The sequence below is a fragment of the Bufo gargarizans genome, chromosome 3 (assembly GCF_014858855.1).
Source record: "Bufo gargarizans isolate SCDJY-AF-19 chromosome 3, ASM1485885v1, whole genome shotgun sequence".
In the NCBI taxonomy this organism is placed as follows: Eukaryota; Metazoa; Chordata; class Amphibia; order Anura; family Bufonidae; genus Bufo; species Bufo gargarizans.
Window position 1 is genome coordinate 391,035,963 of NC_058082.1, and position 17,982 is coordinate 391,053,944.

Sequence of the window (17,982 nt, forward strand, 5' to 3'; positions counted from 1 at the left end):
TGAACTCTGTACATCTTGATCTTTTATATTTAGTCATTGGTGTGCGTTTCAGGCTGTGTTTGGGTTAGATTCTCAGCCACAAACATTTATTTTCTGCAGTTTTACATAATGGTATAAGTTTCAGAAAATATATGTCTGTGGAGTTATATTATTACATTATTTTAGGGTTTAGGATTTATTTACAGTGGGCCAAAAAAGTTTTTAGTCAGCCACCAATTGTGCAAGTTCTCCCACTTAAAGACATAAGAGAGAACTGTAATTTTCCTCATAGGTATACAACTATGAGAGACAGAATGGGGGGAAAGAATACAGGAAATCACATTGTAGGATTTCTAATGAATTAATTGGTAAATTCCTCAGTAAAACAAGTATTTGGTCACCTACAAACAAGCAAGATTTCTGGCTCTCACAGACCTGTAACTTCTTCTTTAAGAGTCTCCTCTGTCCTCCACTCGTTACCTGTATTAATGGCACCTGTTTGAACTTTTTATCAGTATAAAAGACACCTTTCCAAAACCTCAAACAGTCACACTCCAAACTCGCCAAGACCAAAGAGATGTTGAAGGACACCAGAAATAAAATTGTAGACCTGCACCAGGCTGGGAAGACTGAATCTGCAATAGGCAAGCAGCTTGGTGTGAGGAAATCAACTGTAGGAGCAATTATTAGAAAATGGAAGACATACAAGACCACTGATAATCTCCCTTAAACTGGGGCTCCATGCAAGATCTCACCCATGGGATCAAAATGAACGGTGAGCAAAAAGCTCAGAACCTAGTGAATGATCTGCAGAGAGCTGGGACCAAAGTAACAAAGGCTACCATCAGTAACACACTATGCCGCCAGGGACTCAGACGTGTCAGACGTCTCCCTATGCTTTGAGCCAGTACATGTCTGGGCCCATCTGAAGTTTGATAGAGAGCATTTGGATGATCCAGAAGAGGATTGGGAGAATGTCATATGGTCAGATTAAACCAAAGTAGAACCTTTGGGTAAAAACTCAACTTGTCGTGTTTGGAGGAGAAAGAATGCTGAGTTACATCCAAAGAACACCATACCTACTGTGAAGCATGGGGGTGGAAACATCATGCTTTGGGGCTAGTTTCAGCAAAGGGACAAGAACAACTGATCCATGTAAAGGAAAGAATGAATGCGGCCATGTATCATGAGATTTTGAGTGAAAACCTCCTTCCATCAGCAAGGGTATTGAAGATGAAACATGGCTGGGTCTTTCAGCATGACAATGATCCCAAACACACCGCCCATATTCCTCTCATAGTTGAGGTATACCTATGATGAAAATTACAGCCCTCTCTCATCTTTTTAAGTGGGAGAACTGGCTGGCTAAATACTTTTTTGCCCCACTGTATGCTATCGAAAGTGTAAAAATTGTTGTAGTTGCAATAGGATAATTGTGAATTTTGTAAATGATGAATATTAGTAGGTTCCTTCAACTTGCAAATAACTTTTTTGATAAATAGATTTTTCCAACACTGACAAATCTGTTAACAAAGCCTGAATTCTTGCCTTGCATTTAAAGTGAATGTGTCATCTGATGATGACCTAATGTTTAAATTAATTTTTCATGTTAAACATATTTATAATTTTTGTGGATTTATTTTTAAATTGTCTATGTCCCTGTCTATATTTAAAAAAAATCTGATAAACATGCAATTTCTACACTGGCCAATAGTCCTAAAATAAAATAGACTTAGGGGGTGATTTATCAAATTGGTGTAAATTACAATTGGCTTAGTTGCATAGAAACCAGTCAGATTCCACCTTTCATTTTCCAAAGATACTGTGAAAATGAAAGGTGGAATCTGATTGGTTGCTTTTGCCAACTAGTTCTTTGAGAGCAGCCACTTGGGGCTTAAAAACAATACACTGGAGGGGACCACCATTAACTTCTTTCGAAGATTCTTCTAGACATCCTCTGCGACCTACGTAAAAGTCAGGGGGTAATAGATAAGCCGTTATATCTGATATTGTGAAGGGTAGTTCCTGTGTTATCTATACTGAGGTGATCAGTCATTGTAATTCTGCCTGTGATGATAATGCAATGGCTACTGAATAGTTACTTGTACAGCACAGGAAGGCTAAATATATTGTTAGGTGTAGTGGAAACTGCACAATTTTTGAAAAAAAAAAATTCATAAAAAAATCTCAAAAATATGATTGACATAAAAACATAATTTAAACATTATAGCATTTTCTGATGAATTATCACTTACTTATTTTTAGCCGCCGCACAGTATGAACCTGATAATCTGGAGAACAGCCCTACTGAAAGCCAAAAGGCACCAAATGCAGCCTCAGATGCAGAAGTGCATCTTGAAACGTCTCAGAATCTGTTGCAAACAGAGCCTCAAACTGCATCTTCTGAGAACTTTGAAGCAGAGAGTGATGATGACACAGTCCGGTTACCACCAAGAGCGCAGTCACAAAACAGGTTGGTCAAATATAAGTGTTATTTAGCCTTCAGTCATTTCACGGCAGCTTTGTTCTTTTTTCCCCACTACCAGACCTGGAAGATGCATGTGAACATTAGACTGTGTTCAAATGTGTCTTCCATGTCCTGTATTTTCAAACAGAGCAGCAACATGTGAGAAGTTCAAGGTAAATATTAGCAAGTGGAAATGTTCCTTTGGGAACTAGCTGGAGGCACTCTAATTGGTTGCTTTAACTTGGAGCTCTGTGACTGCTTAGCTGTTACTGTTATTTGAGGCATAGCTGCTCTCAATGTTAAGGAAGTGCTATACTCGACACAAGGAAATTAAGAGTTGGCTGTCCTTTAACTCTACCGAAGGTAAGAAGACGTTTTTGAAGAGACAGGTGAGTTTCCTTTTCTTGGTCCTTTTTTTTTTTTTTTTTTTTTATAATGTCTCTACCATTTTGACACCCCAAAGTGGTATCAATAAAAAGTATAGATGGCCTGCAAAAAATAAACCCAAACACATGACTACAAAAGAGTTATAGAAGTAAGAATATGGCTATGAAAAGAAAAAACAAATTATTTAAATTAATACGCAAGAAATAATATACAAATATGATATTGCTGTTATCGTACTGACCCAGTTAATGAAAGTTACAGGTCAGTTTTACTACGCCAAAGGTAAACATGGTTCTTATAATTTAACAGAGTTTGTCATTTATTCAGGGATATTTCCTAAGGGTATGGCTACATGGTGACATTTCTTATAATGTACGTGAGGTGTTCAATAAGTTATCTACCTGGTAGGGATGAGCGAACCCGAACTGTATAGTTCGGGTTCGTACCGAATTTTGGGGTGTCCGTGACACGGACCGGAACCCAAACATTTACGTAAAAGTCGGGGTTCGGGTTCGGTGTTCGTCGCTTTCTTGGCGCTTTTTGAAAGGCTGCAAAGCAGCCAATCAACAAGCGTCATACTACTTGCCCCAAAAGGCCGTCACAGCCATGCCTACTATTGGCATGGCTGTGATTGGCCAGAGCACTATGTGACCCAGCCTCTATTTAAGCTGGAGTCACATAGCGCCGCCCGTCACTCTGCTCTGATTAGCGTAGGGAGAGGTTGCAGCTGCGACAGTAGGGTGAGATTAGGCTGATTAACTCCTCCAAAAGACTCCATCCAGTGATCGATCTGCAGCTGTGGATCATTGAGCTGCTGATACTCAATTGCTCACTGTTTTTAGGCTGCCCAGACCGTTTGTCAGTCACTTTTTTCTGGGGTGATCGGCGGCCATTTTGTGTCTTGTGGTGCGCCAGCACAAGCTGCGACCAAGTGCATTTAACCCTCAATGGTGTGGTTGTTTTTTGGCTAAAGCCTACATCAGGGTGAAGCTGTCACTCCAAGTGCATTTAACCAGCAATAGTCTGTTTATTTTCTGGCCATATACTACATCAGGGGCAAGCTGCGCCTGTCACCAAGTGAATTTAACCCTCAATGGTGTGGTTGTTTTTTGGCTAAAGCCTACATCAGGGTGAAGCTGTCACTCCAAGTGCATTTAACCAGCAATAGTCTGTTTATTTTCTGGCCATATACTACATCAGGGGCAAGCTGCGCCTGTCACCAAGTGCATTTAACCCTCAATGGTGTGGTTGTTTTTTGGCTAAAGCCTACATCAGGGTGAAGCTGTCACACCAAGTGCATTTAACCAGCAATAGTCTGTTTATTTTTTGGCCATATACTACATCAGGGGCAAGCTGCGCCTGTCACCAAGTGCATTTAACCCTCAGTAGTGTGGTTGGTCAAGCTGTCACACCAAGTGCATTTAACCAGCAATAGTGTGGTTATTTTTTGGCCATATCCCAGTCTAATTCTGTCAGTAAATCTATACCTGTCACCCAGCGCCTAAATACTAGGCCTCAAGTTTATATCCAGCTAAATCTGTCGTTACTGCTGTACTGTTGTGGCTGGGCAAGTTATTTAGTGTCCGTCAAAGCACAGTTTTTGTTCTGGGTTGAAATACAATTCCCAATTTAGCAATTTCCTAATTTAGTGGTTTCTGCTGTATCAGGCCTACTTTAAATACATCCCTAAAAGGGTATATAATATTCAAGGCGCACATAGGGTCATTCAGAATAACTTCACACACACGCTACTGTGCATTTCCAAGTCTAATTCTGTCAGTAAATCTATACCTGTCACCCAGCGCCTAAATACTAGGCCTCAAATTTATATCCCGCTAAATCTGTCGTTACTGCTGTACTGTTGTGGCTGGGCAAGTTATTTAGTGTCCGTCAAAGCACATTTTTTGTTCTGGGTTGAAATACAATTCCCAATTTAGCAATTTCCTAATTTAGTGGTTTCTGCTGTATCAGAGCTATTTGAAATCTATCCCTAAAAGGGTATATAATATTTAAGGTGCACATAGGGTCATTCAGAATAACTTCACACACACGCTACTGTGCATTTCCAAGTCTATTTCTGTCAGTAAATCTATACCTGTCACCCAGCGCCTAAATACTAGGCCTCAAATTTATATCCCGCTAAATCTGTCGTTACTGCTGTACTGTTGTGGCTGGGCAAGTTATTTAGTGTCCGTCAAAGCACATTTTTTGTTCTGGGTTGAAATCCAATTCCCAATTTAGCAATTTCCTAATTTAGTGGTTTCTGCTGTATCAGAGCTATTTGAAATCTATCCCTAAAAGGGTATATAATATTCAAGGTGCACATAGGGTCATTCAGAATAACTTCACACACACGCTACTGTGCATTTCCAAGTCTATTTCTGTCAGTAAATCTATACCTGTCACCCAGCGCCTAAATAGTAGGCCTCAAATTTATATCCCGCTAAATCTGTCGTTACTGCTGTACTGTTGTGGCTGGGCAAGTTATTTAGTGTCCGTCAAAGCACAGTTTTTGTTCTGGGTTGAAATCCAATTCCCAATTTAGAAATTTCCTAATTTAGTGGTTTCTGCTGTATCAGAGCTATTTGAAATCTATCCCTAAAAGGGTATATAATATTCAAGGTGCACATAGGGTCATTCAGAATAACTTCACACACACGCTACTGTGCATTTCCAAGTCTAATTCTGTCAGTAAATCTATACCTGTCACCCAGCGCCTAAATACTAGGCCTCAAATTTATATCCCGCTAAATCTGTCGTTACTGCTGTACTGTTGTGGCTGGGCAAGTTATTTAGTGTCCTTAAAAGCACATTTTTTGTTCTGGGTTGAAATACAATTCCTAATTTAGCAATTTCCTAATTTAGTGGTTTCTGCTGTATCAGAGCTATTTGAAATCTATCCCTAAAAGGGTATATAATATTCAAGGTGCACATAGGGTCATTCAGAATAACTTCACACACACGCTACTGTGCATTTCCAAGTCTAATTCTGTCAGTAAATCTATACCTGTCACCCAGCGCCTAAATACTAGGCCTCAAATTTATATCCCGCTAAATCTGTCGTTACTGCTGTACTGTTGTGGCTGGGCAAGTTATTTTGTGTCCGTCAAAGCACATTTTTTGTTCTGGGTTGAAATACAATTCCCAATTTAGCAATTTCCTAATTTAGTGGTTTCTGCTGTATCAGAGCTATTTGAAATCTATCCCTAAAAGGGTATATAATATTCAAGGTGCGCATAGGGTCATTCAGAATAACTTCACACACACGCTACTGTGCATTTCCAAGTCTAATTCTGTCAGTAAATCTATACCTGTCACCCAGCGCCTAAATACTAGGCCTCAAATTTATATCCCGCTAAATCTGTCGTTACTGCTGTACTGTTGTGGCTGGGCAAGTTATTTAGTGTCCGTCAAAGCACAGTTTTTGTTCTGGGTTGAAATCCAATTCCCAATTTAGCAATTTCCTAATTTAGTGGTTTCTGCTGTATCAGAGCTATTTGAAATCTATCCCTAAAAGGGTATATAATATTCAAGGTGCACATAGGGTCATTCAGAATAACTTCACACACACGCTACTGTGCATTTCCAAGTCTATTTCTGTCAGTAAATCTATACCTGTCACCCAGCGCCTAAATACTAGGCCTCAAATTTATATCCCGCTAAATCTGTCGTTACTGCTGTACTGTTGTGGCTGGGCAAGTTATTTAGTGTCCTTAAAAGCACATTTTTTGTTCTGGGTTGAAATACAATTCCTAATTTAGCAATTTCCTAATTTAGTGGTTTCTGCTGTATCAGAGCTATTTGAAATCTATCCCTAAAAGGGTATATAATATTCAAGGTGCACATAGGGTCATTCAGAATAACTTCACACACACGCTACTGTGCATTTCCAAGTCTAATTCTGTCAGTAAATCTATACCTGTCACCCAGCGCCTAAATACTAGGCCTCAAATTTATATTCCGCTAAATCTGTCGTTACTGCTGTACTGTTGTGGCTGGGCAAGTTATTTACTGTCCGTCAAAGCACAGTTTTTGTTCTGGGTTGAAATCCAATTCCCAATTTAGCAATTTCCTAATTTAGTGGTTTCTGCTGTATCAGAGCTATTTGAAATCTATCCCTAAAAGGGTATATAATATTCAAGGTGCACATAGGGTCATTCAGAATAACTTCACACACACGCTACTGTGCATTTCCAAGTCTATTTCTGTCAGTAAATCTATACCTGTCACCCAGCGCCTAAATAGTAGGCCTTAAATTTATAACCAGCTAAATCTGTCGTTACTGCTGTACTGTTGTGGCTGGGCAAGTTATTTAGTGTCCGTCAAAGCACATTTTTTGTTCTGGGTTGAAATCCAATTCCCAATTTAGCAATTTCCTAATTTAGTGGTTTCTGCTGTATCAGAGCTATTTGAAATCTATCCCTAAAAGGGTATATAATATTCAAGGTGCACATAGGGTCATTCAGAATAACTTCACACACACGCTACTGTGCATTTCCAAGTCTAATTCTGTCAGTAAATCTATACCTGTCACCCAGCGCCTAAATAGTAGGCCTCAAATTTATATCCCGCTAAATCTGTCGTTACTGCTGTACTGTTGTGGCTGGGCAAGTTATTTAGTGTCCGTCAAAGCACATTTTTTGTTCTGGGTTGAAATACAATTCCCAATTTAGCAATTTCCTAATTTAGTGGTCTCTGCTGTATCAGAGCTATTTGAAATCTATCCCTAAAAGGGTATATAATATTCAAGGTGCACATAGGGTCATTCAGAATAACTTCACACACACGCTACTGTGCATTTCCAAGTCTAATTCTGTCAGTAAATCTATACCTGTCACCCAGCGCCTAAATACTAGGCCTCAAATTTATATCCCGCTAAATCTGTCGTTACTGCTGTACTGTTGTGGCTGGGCAAGTTATTTAGTGTCCGTCAAAGCACAGTTTTTGTTCTGGGTTGAAATACAATTCCCAATTTAGCAATTTCCTAATTTAGTGGTTTCTGCTGTATCAGAGCTATTTGAAATCTATCCCTAAAAGGGTATATAATATTCAAGGTGCACATAGGGTCATTCAGAATAACTTCACACACACGCTACTGTGCATTTCCAAGTCTATTTCTGTCAGTAAATCTATACCTGTCACCCAGCGCCTAAATACTAGGCCTCAAATTTATATCCCGCTAAATCTGTCATTACTGCTGTACTGTTGTGGCTGGGCAAGTTATTTAGTGTCCGTCAAAGCACATTTTTTGTTCTGGGTTGAAATACAATTCCCAATTTAGCAATTTCCTAATTTAGTGGTTTCTGCTGTATCAGAGCTATTTGAAATCTATCCGTAAAAGGGTATATAATATTCAAGGTGCACATAGGGTCATTCAGAATAATTTCACACACACGCTACTGTGCATTTCCAAGTCTAATTCTGTCAGTACATCTATACCTGTCACCCAGCGCCTAAATACTAGGCCTCAAATTTATATCCCGCTAAATCTGTCGTTACTGCTGTACTGTTGTGGCTGGGCACGTTATTTAGTGTCCGTCAAAGCACATTTTTTGTTCTGGGTTGAAATACGATTCCCAATTTAGCAATTTCCTGACTTTGTGGTTTCTGCTGTATCAGGCCTACTTTAAATACTATCCCTAAAAGGGTATATAATATTCAAGGCGCACATAGGGTCATTCAGAATAACTTCACACACACGCTACTGTGCATTTCCAAGTCTAATTCTGTCAGTAAATCTATACCTGTCACCCAGCGCCTAAATACTAGGCCTCAAATTTATATCCCGCTAAATCTGTCGTTACTGCTGTACTGTTGTGGCTGGGCAAGTTATTTAGTGTCCGTCAAAGCACATTTTTTGTTCTGGGTTGAAATACAATTCCCAATTTAGCAATTTCCTAATTTAGTGGTTTCTGCTGTATCAGAGCTATTTGAAATCTATCCCTAAAAGGGTATATAATATTAAGGTGCACATAGGGTCATTCAGAATAACTTCACACACACGCTACTGTGCATTTCCAAGTCTATTTCTGTCAGTAAATCTATACCTGTCACCCAGCGCCTAAATAGTAGGCCTCAAATTTATATCCCGCTAAATCTGTCGTTACTGCTGTACTGTTGTGGCTGGGCAAGTTATTTAGTGTCCATCAAAGCACATTTTTTGTTCTGGGTTGAAATACAATTCCCAATTTAGCAATTTCCTAATTTAGTGGTTTCTGCTGTATCAGAGCTATTTGAAATCTATCCCTAAAAGGGTATATAATATTCAAGGTGCACATAGGGTCATTCAGAATAACTTCACACACACGCTACTGTGCATTTCCAAGTCTAATTCTGTCAGTAAATCTATACCTGTCACCCAGCGCCTAAATACTAGGCCTCAAATTTATATCCCGCTAAATCTGTCGTTACTGCTGTACTGTTGTGGCTGGGCAAGTTATTTAGTGTCCGTCAAAGCACATTTTTTGTTCTGGGTTGAAATACAATTCCCAATTTAGCAATTTCCTAATTTAGTGGTTTCTGCTGTATCAGAGCTATTTGAAATCTATCCCTAAAAGGGTATATAATATTCAAGGTGCACATAGGGTCATTCAGAATAACTTCACACACATGCTACTGTGCATTTCCAAGTCTATTTCTGTCAGTAAATCTATACCTGTCACCCAGCTCCTAAATAGTAGGCCTCAAATTTATATCCCGCTAAATCTGTCGTTACTGCTGTACTGTTGTGGCTGGGCAAGTTATTTAGTGTCCGTCAAAGCACAGTTTTTGTTCTGGGTTGAAATACAATTCCCAATTTAGCAATTTCTAATTTAGTGGTTTCTGCTGTATCAGAGCTATTTGAAATCTATCCCTAAAAGGGTATATAATATTCAAGGTGCACATAGGGTCATTCAGAATAACTTCACACACACGCTACTGTGCATTTCCAAGTCTACTTCTGTCAGTAAATCTATACCTGTCACCCAGCGCCTAAATACTAGGCCTCAAATTTATATCCCGCTAAATCTGTCGTTACTGCTGTACTGTTGTGGCTGGGCAAGTTATTTAGTGTCCGTCAAAGCACATTTTTTGTTCTGGGTTGAAATACAATTCCCAATTTAGCAATTTCCTAATTTAGTGGTTTCTGCTGTATCAGAGCTATTTGAAATCTATCCCTAAAAGGGTATATAATATTCAAGGTGCACATAGGGTCATTCAGAATAACTTCACACACACGCTACTGTGCATTTCCAAGTCTAATTCTGTCAGTAAATCTATACCTGTCACCCAGCGCCTAAATACTAGGCCTCAAATTTATATCCCGCTAAATCTGTCGTTACTGCTGTACTGTTGTGGCTGGGCAAGTTATTTAGTGTCCGTCAAAGCACATTTTTTGTTCTGGGTTGAAATACAATTCCCAATTTAGCAATTTCCTAATTTAGTGGTTTCTGCTGTATCAGAGCTATTTGAAATCTATCCCTAAAAGGGTATATAATATTCAAGGTGCACATAGGGTCATTCAGAATAACTTCACACACACACGCTACTGTGCATTTCCAAGTCTATTTCTGTCAGTAAATCTATACCTGTCACCCAGCGCCTAAATAGTAGGCCTCAAATTTATATCCAGCTGAATTTGAATACAATACATTGGGCCAAATAATATTTTTGTTGTTGTGGTGAACGATAACAATGAGGAAAACATCTAGTAAGGGACGCGGATGTTGACATGGTCGTGGTGGTGTTAGTGGACCCTCTGGTGCTGGGAGAGGACGTGGCCGTTCTGCCACATCCACACGTCCTAGTGTACCAAGTACCTCAGGTCCCAGTAGCCGCCAGAATTTATAGCAATATATGGTGGGGCCCAATGCCGTACTAAGGATGGTAAGGCCTGAGCAGGTACAGGCATTAGTCAATTGGGTGGCCGACTCTAATTTAGCAATTTCATAATTTAGTGGTTTCTGCTAGTATCAGAGCTATTTGAAATCTATCCCTAAAAGGGTATATAATATTCAAGGTGCACATAGGGTCATTCAGAATAACTTCACACACACGCTACTGTGCATTTCCAAGTCTAATTCTGTCAGTAAATCCTATACCTGTCACCCAGCGCCTAAATACTAGGCCTCAAATTTATATCCCGCTAAATCTGTCGTTACCTGCTGTACTGTTGTGGCTGGGCAAGTTATTTAGTGTCCGTCAAAGCACATTTTTTGTTCTGGGTTGAAATACAATTCCCAATTTAGCAATTTCATAATTTAGTGGTTTCTGCTGTATCAGAGCTATTTGAAATCTATCCCTAAAAGGGTATATAATATTCAAGGTGCACATAGGGTCATTCAGAATAACTTCACACACACGCTACTGTGCATTTCCAAGTCTAATTCTGTCAGTAAATCCTATACCTGTCACCCAGCGCCTAAATACTAGGCCTCAAATTTATATCCCGCTAAATCTGTCGTTACTGCTGTACTGTTGTGGCTGGGCAAGTTATTTAGTGTCCGTCAAAGCACAGTTTTTGTTCTGGGTTGAAATACAATTCCCAATTTAGCAATTTCCTAATTTAGTGGTTTCTGCTGTATCAGAGCTATTTGAAATCTATCCCTAAAAGGGTATATAATATTCAAGGTGCACATAGGGTCATTCAGAATAACTTCACACACACGCTACTGTGCATTTCCAAGTCTAATTCTGTCAGTAAATCCTATACCTGTCACCCAGCGCCTAAATACTAGGCCTCAAATTTATATCCCGCTAAATCTGTCGTTACCTGCTGTACTGTTGTGGCTGGGCAAGTTATTTAGTGTCCGTCAAAGCACATTTTTTGTTCTGGGTTGAAATACAATTCCCAATTTAGCAATTTCATAATTTAGTGGTTTCTGCTAGTATCAGAGCTATTTGAAATCTATCCCTAAAAGGGTATATAATATTCAAGGTGCACATAGGGTCATTCAGAATAACTTCACACACACGCTACTGTGCATTTCCAAGTCTAATTCTGTCAGTAAATCCTATACCTGTCACCCAGCGCCTAAATACTAGGCCTCAAATTTATATCCCGCTAAATCTGTCGTTACCTGCTGTACTGTTGTGGCTGGGCAAGTTATTTAGTGTCCGTCAAAGCACATTTTTTGTTCTGGGTTGAAATACAATTCCCAATTTAGCAATTTCATAATTTAGTGGTTTCTGCTAGTATCAGAGCTATTTGAAATCTATCCCTAAAAGGGTATATAATATTCAAGGTGCACATAGGGTCATTCAGAATAACTTCACACACACGCTACTGTGCATTTCCAAGTCTAATTCTGTCAGTAAATCCTATACCTGTCACCCAGCGCCTAAATACTAGGCCTCAAATTTATATCCCGCTAAATCTGTCGTTACTGCTGTACTGTTGTGGCTGGGCAAGTTATTTAGTGTCCGTCAAAGCACATTTTTTGTTCTGGGTTGAAATACAATTCCCAATTTAGCAATTTCCTAATTTAGTGGTTTCTGCTGTATCAGAGCTATTTGAAATCTATCCCTAAAAGGGTATATAATATTCAAGGTGCACATAGGGTCATTCAGAATAACTTCACACACACGCTACTGTGCATTTCCAAGTCTAATTCTGTCAGTAAATCCTATACCTGTCACCCAGCGCCTAAATACTAGGCCTCAAATTTATATCCCGCTAAATCTGTCGTTACCTGCTGTACTGTTGTGGCTGGGCAAGTTATTTAGTGTCCGTCAAAGCACATTTTTTGTTCTGGGTTGAAATACAATTCCCAATTTAGCAATTTCATAATTTAGTGGTTTCTGCTAGTATCAGAGCTATTTGAAATCTATCCCTAAAAGGGTATATAATATTCAAGGTGCACATAGGGTCATTCAGAATAACTTCACACACACGCTACTGTGCATTTCCAAGTCTAATTCTGTCAGTAAATCCTATACCTGTCACCCAGCGCCTAAATACTAGGCCTCAAATTTATATCCCGCTAAATCTGTCGTTACCGCTGTACTGTTGTGGCTGGGCAAGTTATTTAGTGTCCGTCAAAGCACATTTTTTGTTCTGGGTTGAAATACAATTCCCAATTTAGCAATTTCATAATTTAGTGGTTTCTGCTAGTATCAGAGCTATTTGAAATCTATCCCTAAAAGGGTATATAATATTCAAGGTGCACATAGGGTCATTCAGAATAACTTCACACACACGCTACTGTGCATTTCCAAGTCTAATTCTGTCAGTAAATCCTATACCTGTCACCCAGCGCCTAAATACTAGGCCTCAAATTTATATCCCGCTAAATCTGTCGTTACCTGCTGTACTGTTGTGGCTGGGCAAGTTATTTAGTGTCCGTCAAAGCACATTTTTTGTTCTGGGTTGAAATACAATTCCCAATTTAGCAATTTCATAATTTAGTGGTTTCTGCTGTATCAGAGCTATTTGAAATCTATCCCTAAAAGGGTATATAATATTCAAGGTGCACATAGGGTCATTCAGAATAACTTCACACACACGCTACTGTGCATTTCCAAGTCTAATTCTGTCAGTAAATCCTATACCTGTCACCCAGCGCCTAAATACTAGGCCTCAAATTTATATCCCGCTAAATCTGTCGTTACCGCTGTACTGTTGTGGCTGGGCAAGTTATTTAGTGTCCGTCAAAGCACATTTTTTGTTCTGGGTTGAAATACAATTCCCAATTTAGCAATTTCATAATTTAGTGGTTTCTGCTAGTATCAGAGCTATTTGAAATCTATCCCTAAAAGGGTATATAATATTCAAGGTGCACATAGGGTCATTCAGAATAACTTCACACACACGCTACTGTGCATTTCCAAGTCTAATTCTGTCAGTAAATCCTATACCTGTCACCCAGCGCCTAAATACTAGGCCTCAAATTTATATCCCGCTAAATCTGTCGTTACTGCTGTACTGTTGTGGCTGGGCAAGTTATTTAGTGTCCGTCAAAGCACATTTTTGTTCTGGGTTGAAATACAATTCCCAATTTAGCAATTTCCTAATTTAGTGGTTTCTGCTGTATCAGAGCTATTTGAAATCTATCCCTAAAAGGGTATATAATATTCAAGGTGCACATAGGGTCATTCAGAATAACTTCACACACACGCTACTGTGCATTTCCAAGTCTAATTCTGTCAGTAAATCCTATACCTGTCACCCAGCGCCTAAATACTAGGCCTCAAATTTATATCCAGCTAAATCTGTCGTTACTGCTGTACTGTTGTGGCTGGGCAAGTTATTTAGTGTCCGTCAAAGCACATTTTTGTTCTGGGTTGAAATACAATTCCCAATTTAGCAATTTCATAATTTAGTGGTTTCTGCTGTATCAGAGCTATTTGAAATCTATCCCTAAAAGGGTATATAATATTCAAGGTGCACATAGGGTCATTCAGAATAACTTCACACACACGCTACTGTGCATTTCCAAGTCTAATTCTGTCAGTAAATCCTATACCTGTCACCCAGCGCCTAAATACTAGGCCTCAAATTTATATCCCGCTAAATCTGTCGTTACCGCTGTACTGTTGTGGCTGGGCAAGTTATTTAGTGTCCGTCAAAGCACATTTTTTGTTCTGGGTTGAAATACAATTCCCAATTTAGCAATTTCATAATTTAGTGGTTTCTGCTGTATCAGAGCTATTTGAAATCTATCCCTAAAAGGGTATATAATATTCAAGGTGCACATAGGGTCATTCAGAATAACTTCACACACACGCTACTGTGCATTTCCAAGTCTAATTCTGTCAGTAAATCCTATACCTGTCACCCAGCGCCTAAATACTAGGCCTCAAATTTATATCCCGCTAAATCTGTCGTTACCGCTGTACTGTTGTGGCTGGGCAAGTTATTTAGTGTCCGTCAAAGCACATTTTTTGTTCTGGGTTGAAATACAATTCCCAATTTAGCAATTTCCTAATTTAGTGGTTTCTGCTGTATCAGAGCTATTTGAAATCTATCCCTAAAAGGGTATATAATATTCAAGGTGCACATAGGGTCATTCAGAATAACTTCACACACACGCTACTGTGCATTTCCAAGTCTAATTCTGTCAGTAAATCCTATACCTGTCACCCAGCGCCTAAATACTAGGCCTCAAATTTATATCCCGCTAAATCTGTCGTTACCTGCTGTACTGTTGTGGCTGGGCAAGTTATTTAGTGTCCGTCAAAGCACATTTTTTGTTCTGGGTTGAAATACAATTCCCAATTTAGCAATTTCATAATTTAGTGGTTTCTGCTAGTATCAGAGCTATTTGAAATCTATCCCTAAAAGGGTATATAATATTCAAGGTGCACATAGGGTCATTCAGAATAACTTCACACACACGCTACTGTGCATTTCCAAGTCTAATTCTGTCAGTAAATCCTATACCTGTCACCCAGCGCCTAAATACTAGGCCTCAAATTTATATCCCGCTAAATCTGTCGTTACCGCTGTACTGTTGTGGCTGGGCAAGTTATTTAGTGTCCGTCAAAGCACATTTTTTGTTCTGGGTTGAAATACAATTCCCAATTTAGCAATTTCATAATTTAGTGGTTTCTGCTGTATCAGAGCTATTTGAAATCTATCCCTAAAAGGGTATATAATATTCAAGGTGCACATAGGGTCATTCAGAATAACTTCACACACACGCTACTGTGCATTTCCAAGTCTAATTCTGTCAGTAAATCCTATACCTGTCACCCAGCGCCTAAATACTAGGCCTCAAATTTATATCCCGCTAAATCTGTCGTTACCGCTGTACTGTTGTGGCTGGGCAAGTTATTTAGTGTCCGTCAAAGCACATTTTTTGTTCTGGGTTGAAATACAATTCCCAATTTAGCAATTTCCTAATTTAGTGGTTTCTGCTGTATCAGAGCTATTTGAAATCTATCCCTAAAAGGGTATATAATATTCAAGGTGCACATAGGGTCATTCAGAATAACTTCACACACACGCTACTGTGCATTTCCAAGTCTAATTCTGTCAGTAAATCCTATACCTGTCACCCAGCGCCTAAATACTAGGCCTCAAATTTATATCCCGCTAAATCTGTCGTTACCGCTGTACTGTTGTGGCTGGGCAAGTTATTTAGTGTCCGTCAAAGCACATTTTTTGTTCTGGGTTGAAATACAATTCCCAATTTAGCAATTTCCTAATTTAGTGGTTTCTGCTGTATCAGAGCTATTTGAAATCTATCCCTAAAAGGGTATATAATATTCAAGGTGCACATAGGGTCATTCAGAATAACTTCACACACACGCTACTGTGCATTTCCAAGTCTAATTCTGTCAGTAAATCTATACCTGTCACCCAGCGCCTAAATACTAGGCCTCAAATTTATATCCCGCTAAATCTGTCGTTACTGCTGTACTGTTGTGGCTGGGCAAGTTATTTAGTGTCCGTCAAAGCACATTTTTTGTTCTGGGTTGAAATCAATTCCCAATTTAGCAATTTCCTAATTTAGTGGTTTCTGCTGTATCAGGCCTACTTTAAATACATCCCTAAAAGGGTATATCAAATCAAGGTGCCGCTAAATCTGTCGTACTGCTGTACTGTGTGCTGGGCAAGTTATTTAGTGTCCGTCAAAGCACAGTTTTGTCTGGGTTGAAATCAAATTCCCAATTTAGAAATTTCCTAATTTAGTGGTTTCTGCTGTATCAGCTATTGAAATCTATCCCTAAAAGGGTTATATTCAAGTTATTTAGTGTCCTTAAAAGCACATTTTTTGTTCTGGGTTGAAATACAATTCCTAATTTAGCAATTTCCTAATTTAGTGGTTTCTGCTGTATCAGAGCTATTTGAAATCTATCCCTAAAAGGGTATATAATATTCAAGGTGCACATAGGGTCATTCAGAATAACTTCACACACACGCTACTGTGCATTTCCAAGTCTAATTCTGTCAGTAAATCTATACCTGTCACCCAGCGCCTAAATACTAGGCCTCAAATTTATATCCCGCTAAATCTGTCGTTACTGCTGTACTGTTGTGGCTGGGCAAGTTATTTAGTGTCCGTCAAAGCACATTTTTTGTTCTGGGTTGAAATACAATTCCCAATTTAGCAATTTCATAATTTAGTGGTTTCTGCTAGTATCAGAGCTATTTGAAATCTATCCCTAAAAGGGTATATAATATTCAAGGTGCACATAGGGTCATTCAGAATAACTTCACACACACGCTACTGTGCATTTCCAAGTCTAATTCTGTCAGTAAATCCATACCGGTCACCCAGCGCCTAAATACTAGGCCTCAAATTTATATCCCGCTAAATCTGTCGTTACCGCTGTACTGTTGTGGCTGGGCAAGTTATTTAGTGTCCGTCAAAGCACATTTTTTGTTCTGGGTTGAAATACAATTCCCAATTTAGCAATTTCATAATTTAGTGGTTTCTGCTATATCAGAGCTATTTGAAATCTATCCCTAAAAGGGTATATAATATTCAAGGTGCACATAGGGTCATTCAGAATAACTTCACACACACGCTACTGTGCATTTCCAAGTCTAATTCTGTCACTAAATCCATACCGGTCACCCAGCGCCTAAATACTAGGCCTCAAATTTATATCCCGCTAAATCTGTCGTTACCGCTGTACTGTTGTGGCTGGGCAAGTTATTTAGTGTCCGTCAAAGCACATTTTTTGTTCTTCTGGGTTGAAATACAATTCCCAATTTAGCAATTTCATAATTTAGTGGTTTCTGCTATATCAGAGCTATTTGAAATCTATCCCTAAAAGGGTATATAATATTCAAGGTGCACATAGGGTCATTCAGAATAACTTCACACACACGCTACTGTGCATTTCCAAGTCTAATTCTGTCACGTAAATCCATACCGGTCACCCAGCGCCTAAATACTAGGCCTCAAATTTATATCCCGCTAAATCTGTCGTTACCGCTGTACTGTTGTGGATGGGCAAGTTATTTAGTGTCCGTCAAAGCACATTTTTTGTTCTGGGTTGAAATACAATTCCCAATTTAGCAATTTCATAATTTAGTGGTTTCTGCTATATCAGAGCTATTTGAAATCTATCCCTAAAAGGGTATATAATATTCAAGGTGCACATAGGGTCATTCAGAATAACTTCACACACACGCTACTGTGCATTTCCAAGTCTAATTCTGTCAGTAAATCCTATACCTGTCACCCAGCGCCTAAATACTAGGCCTCAAATTTATA

The 17,982-nt window shown here is 39.1% G+C and overlaps 1 protein-coding gene across 4 annotated transcripts in view; it reads left to right on the forward strand.

The window, feature by feature from the left end:
• The window catches only part of DCAF6 (DDB1 and CUL4 associated factor 6), a 1,153,281-nt gene that overhangs the window by 727,854 nt on the left and 407,445 nt on the right, over window positions 1-17,982 (forward strand). For all 4 annotated transcript variants that reach the window (XM_044288252.1, XM_044288251.1, XM_044288253.1 and 1 more), the window contains one exon: window positions 2,245-2,452. In XM_044288252.1, coding sequence (XP_044144187.1) covers window positions 2,245-2,452 — 208 coding nt within the window. The remainder of the gene's footprint in view (window positions 1-2,244; window positions 2,453-17,982) is intronic.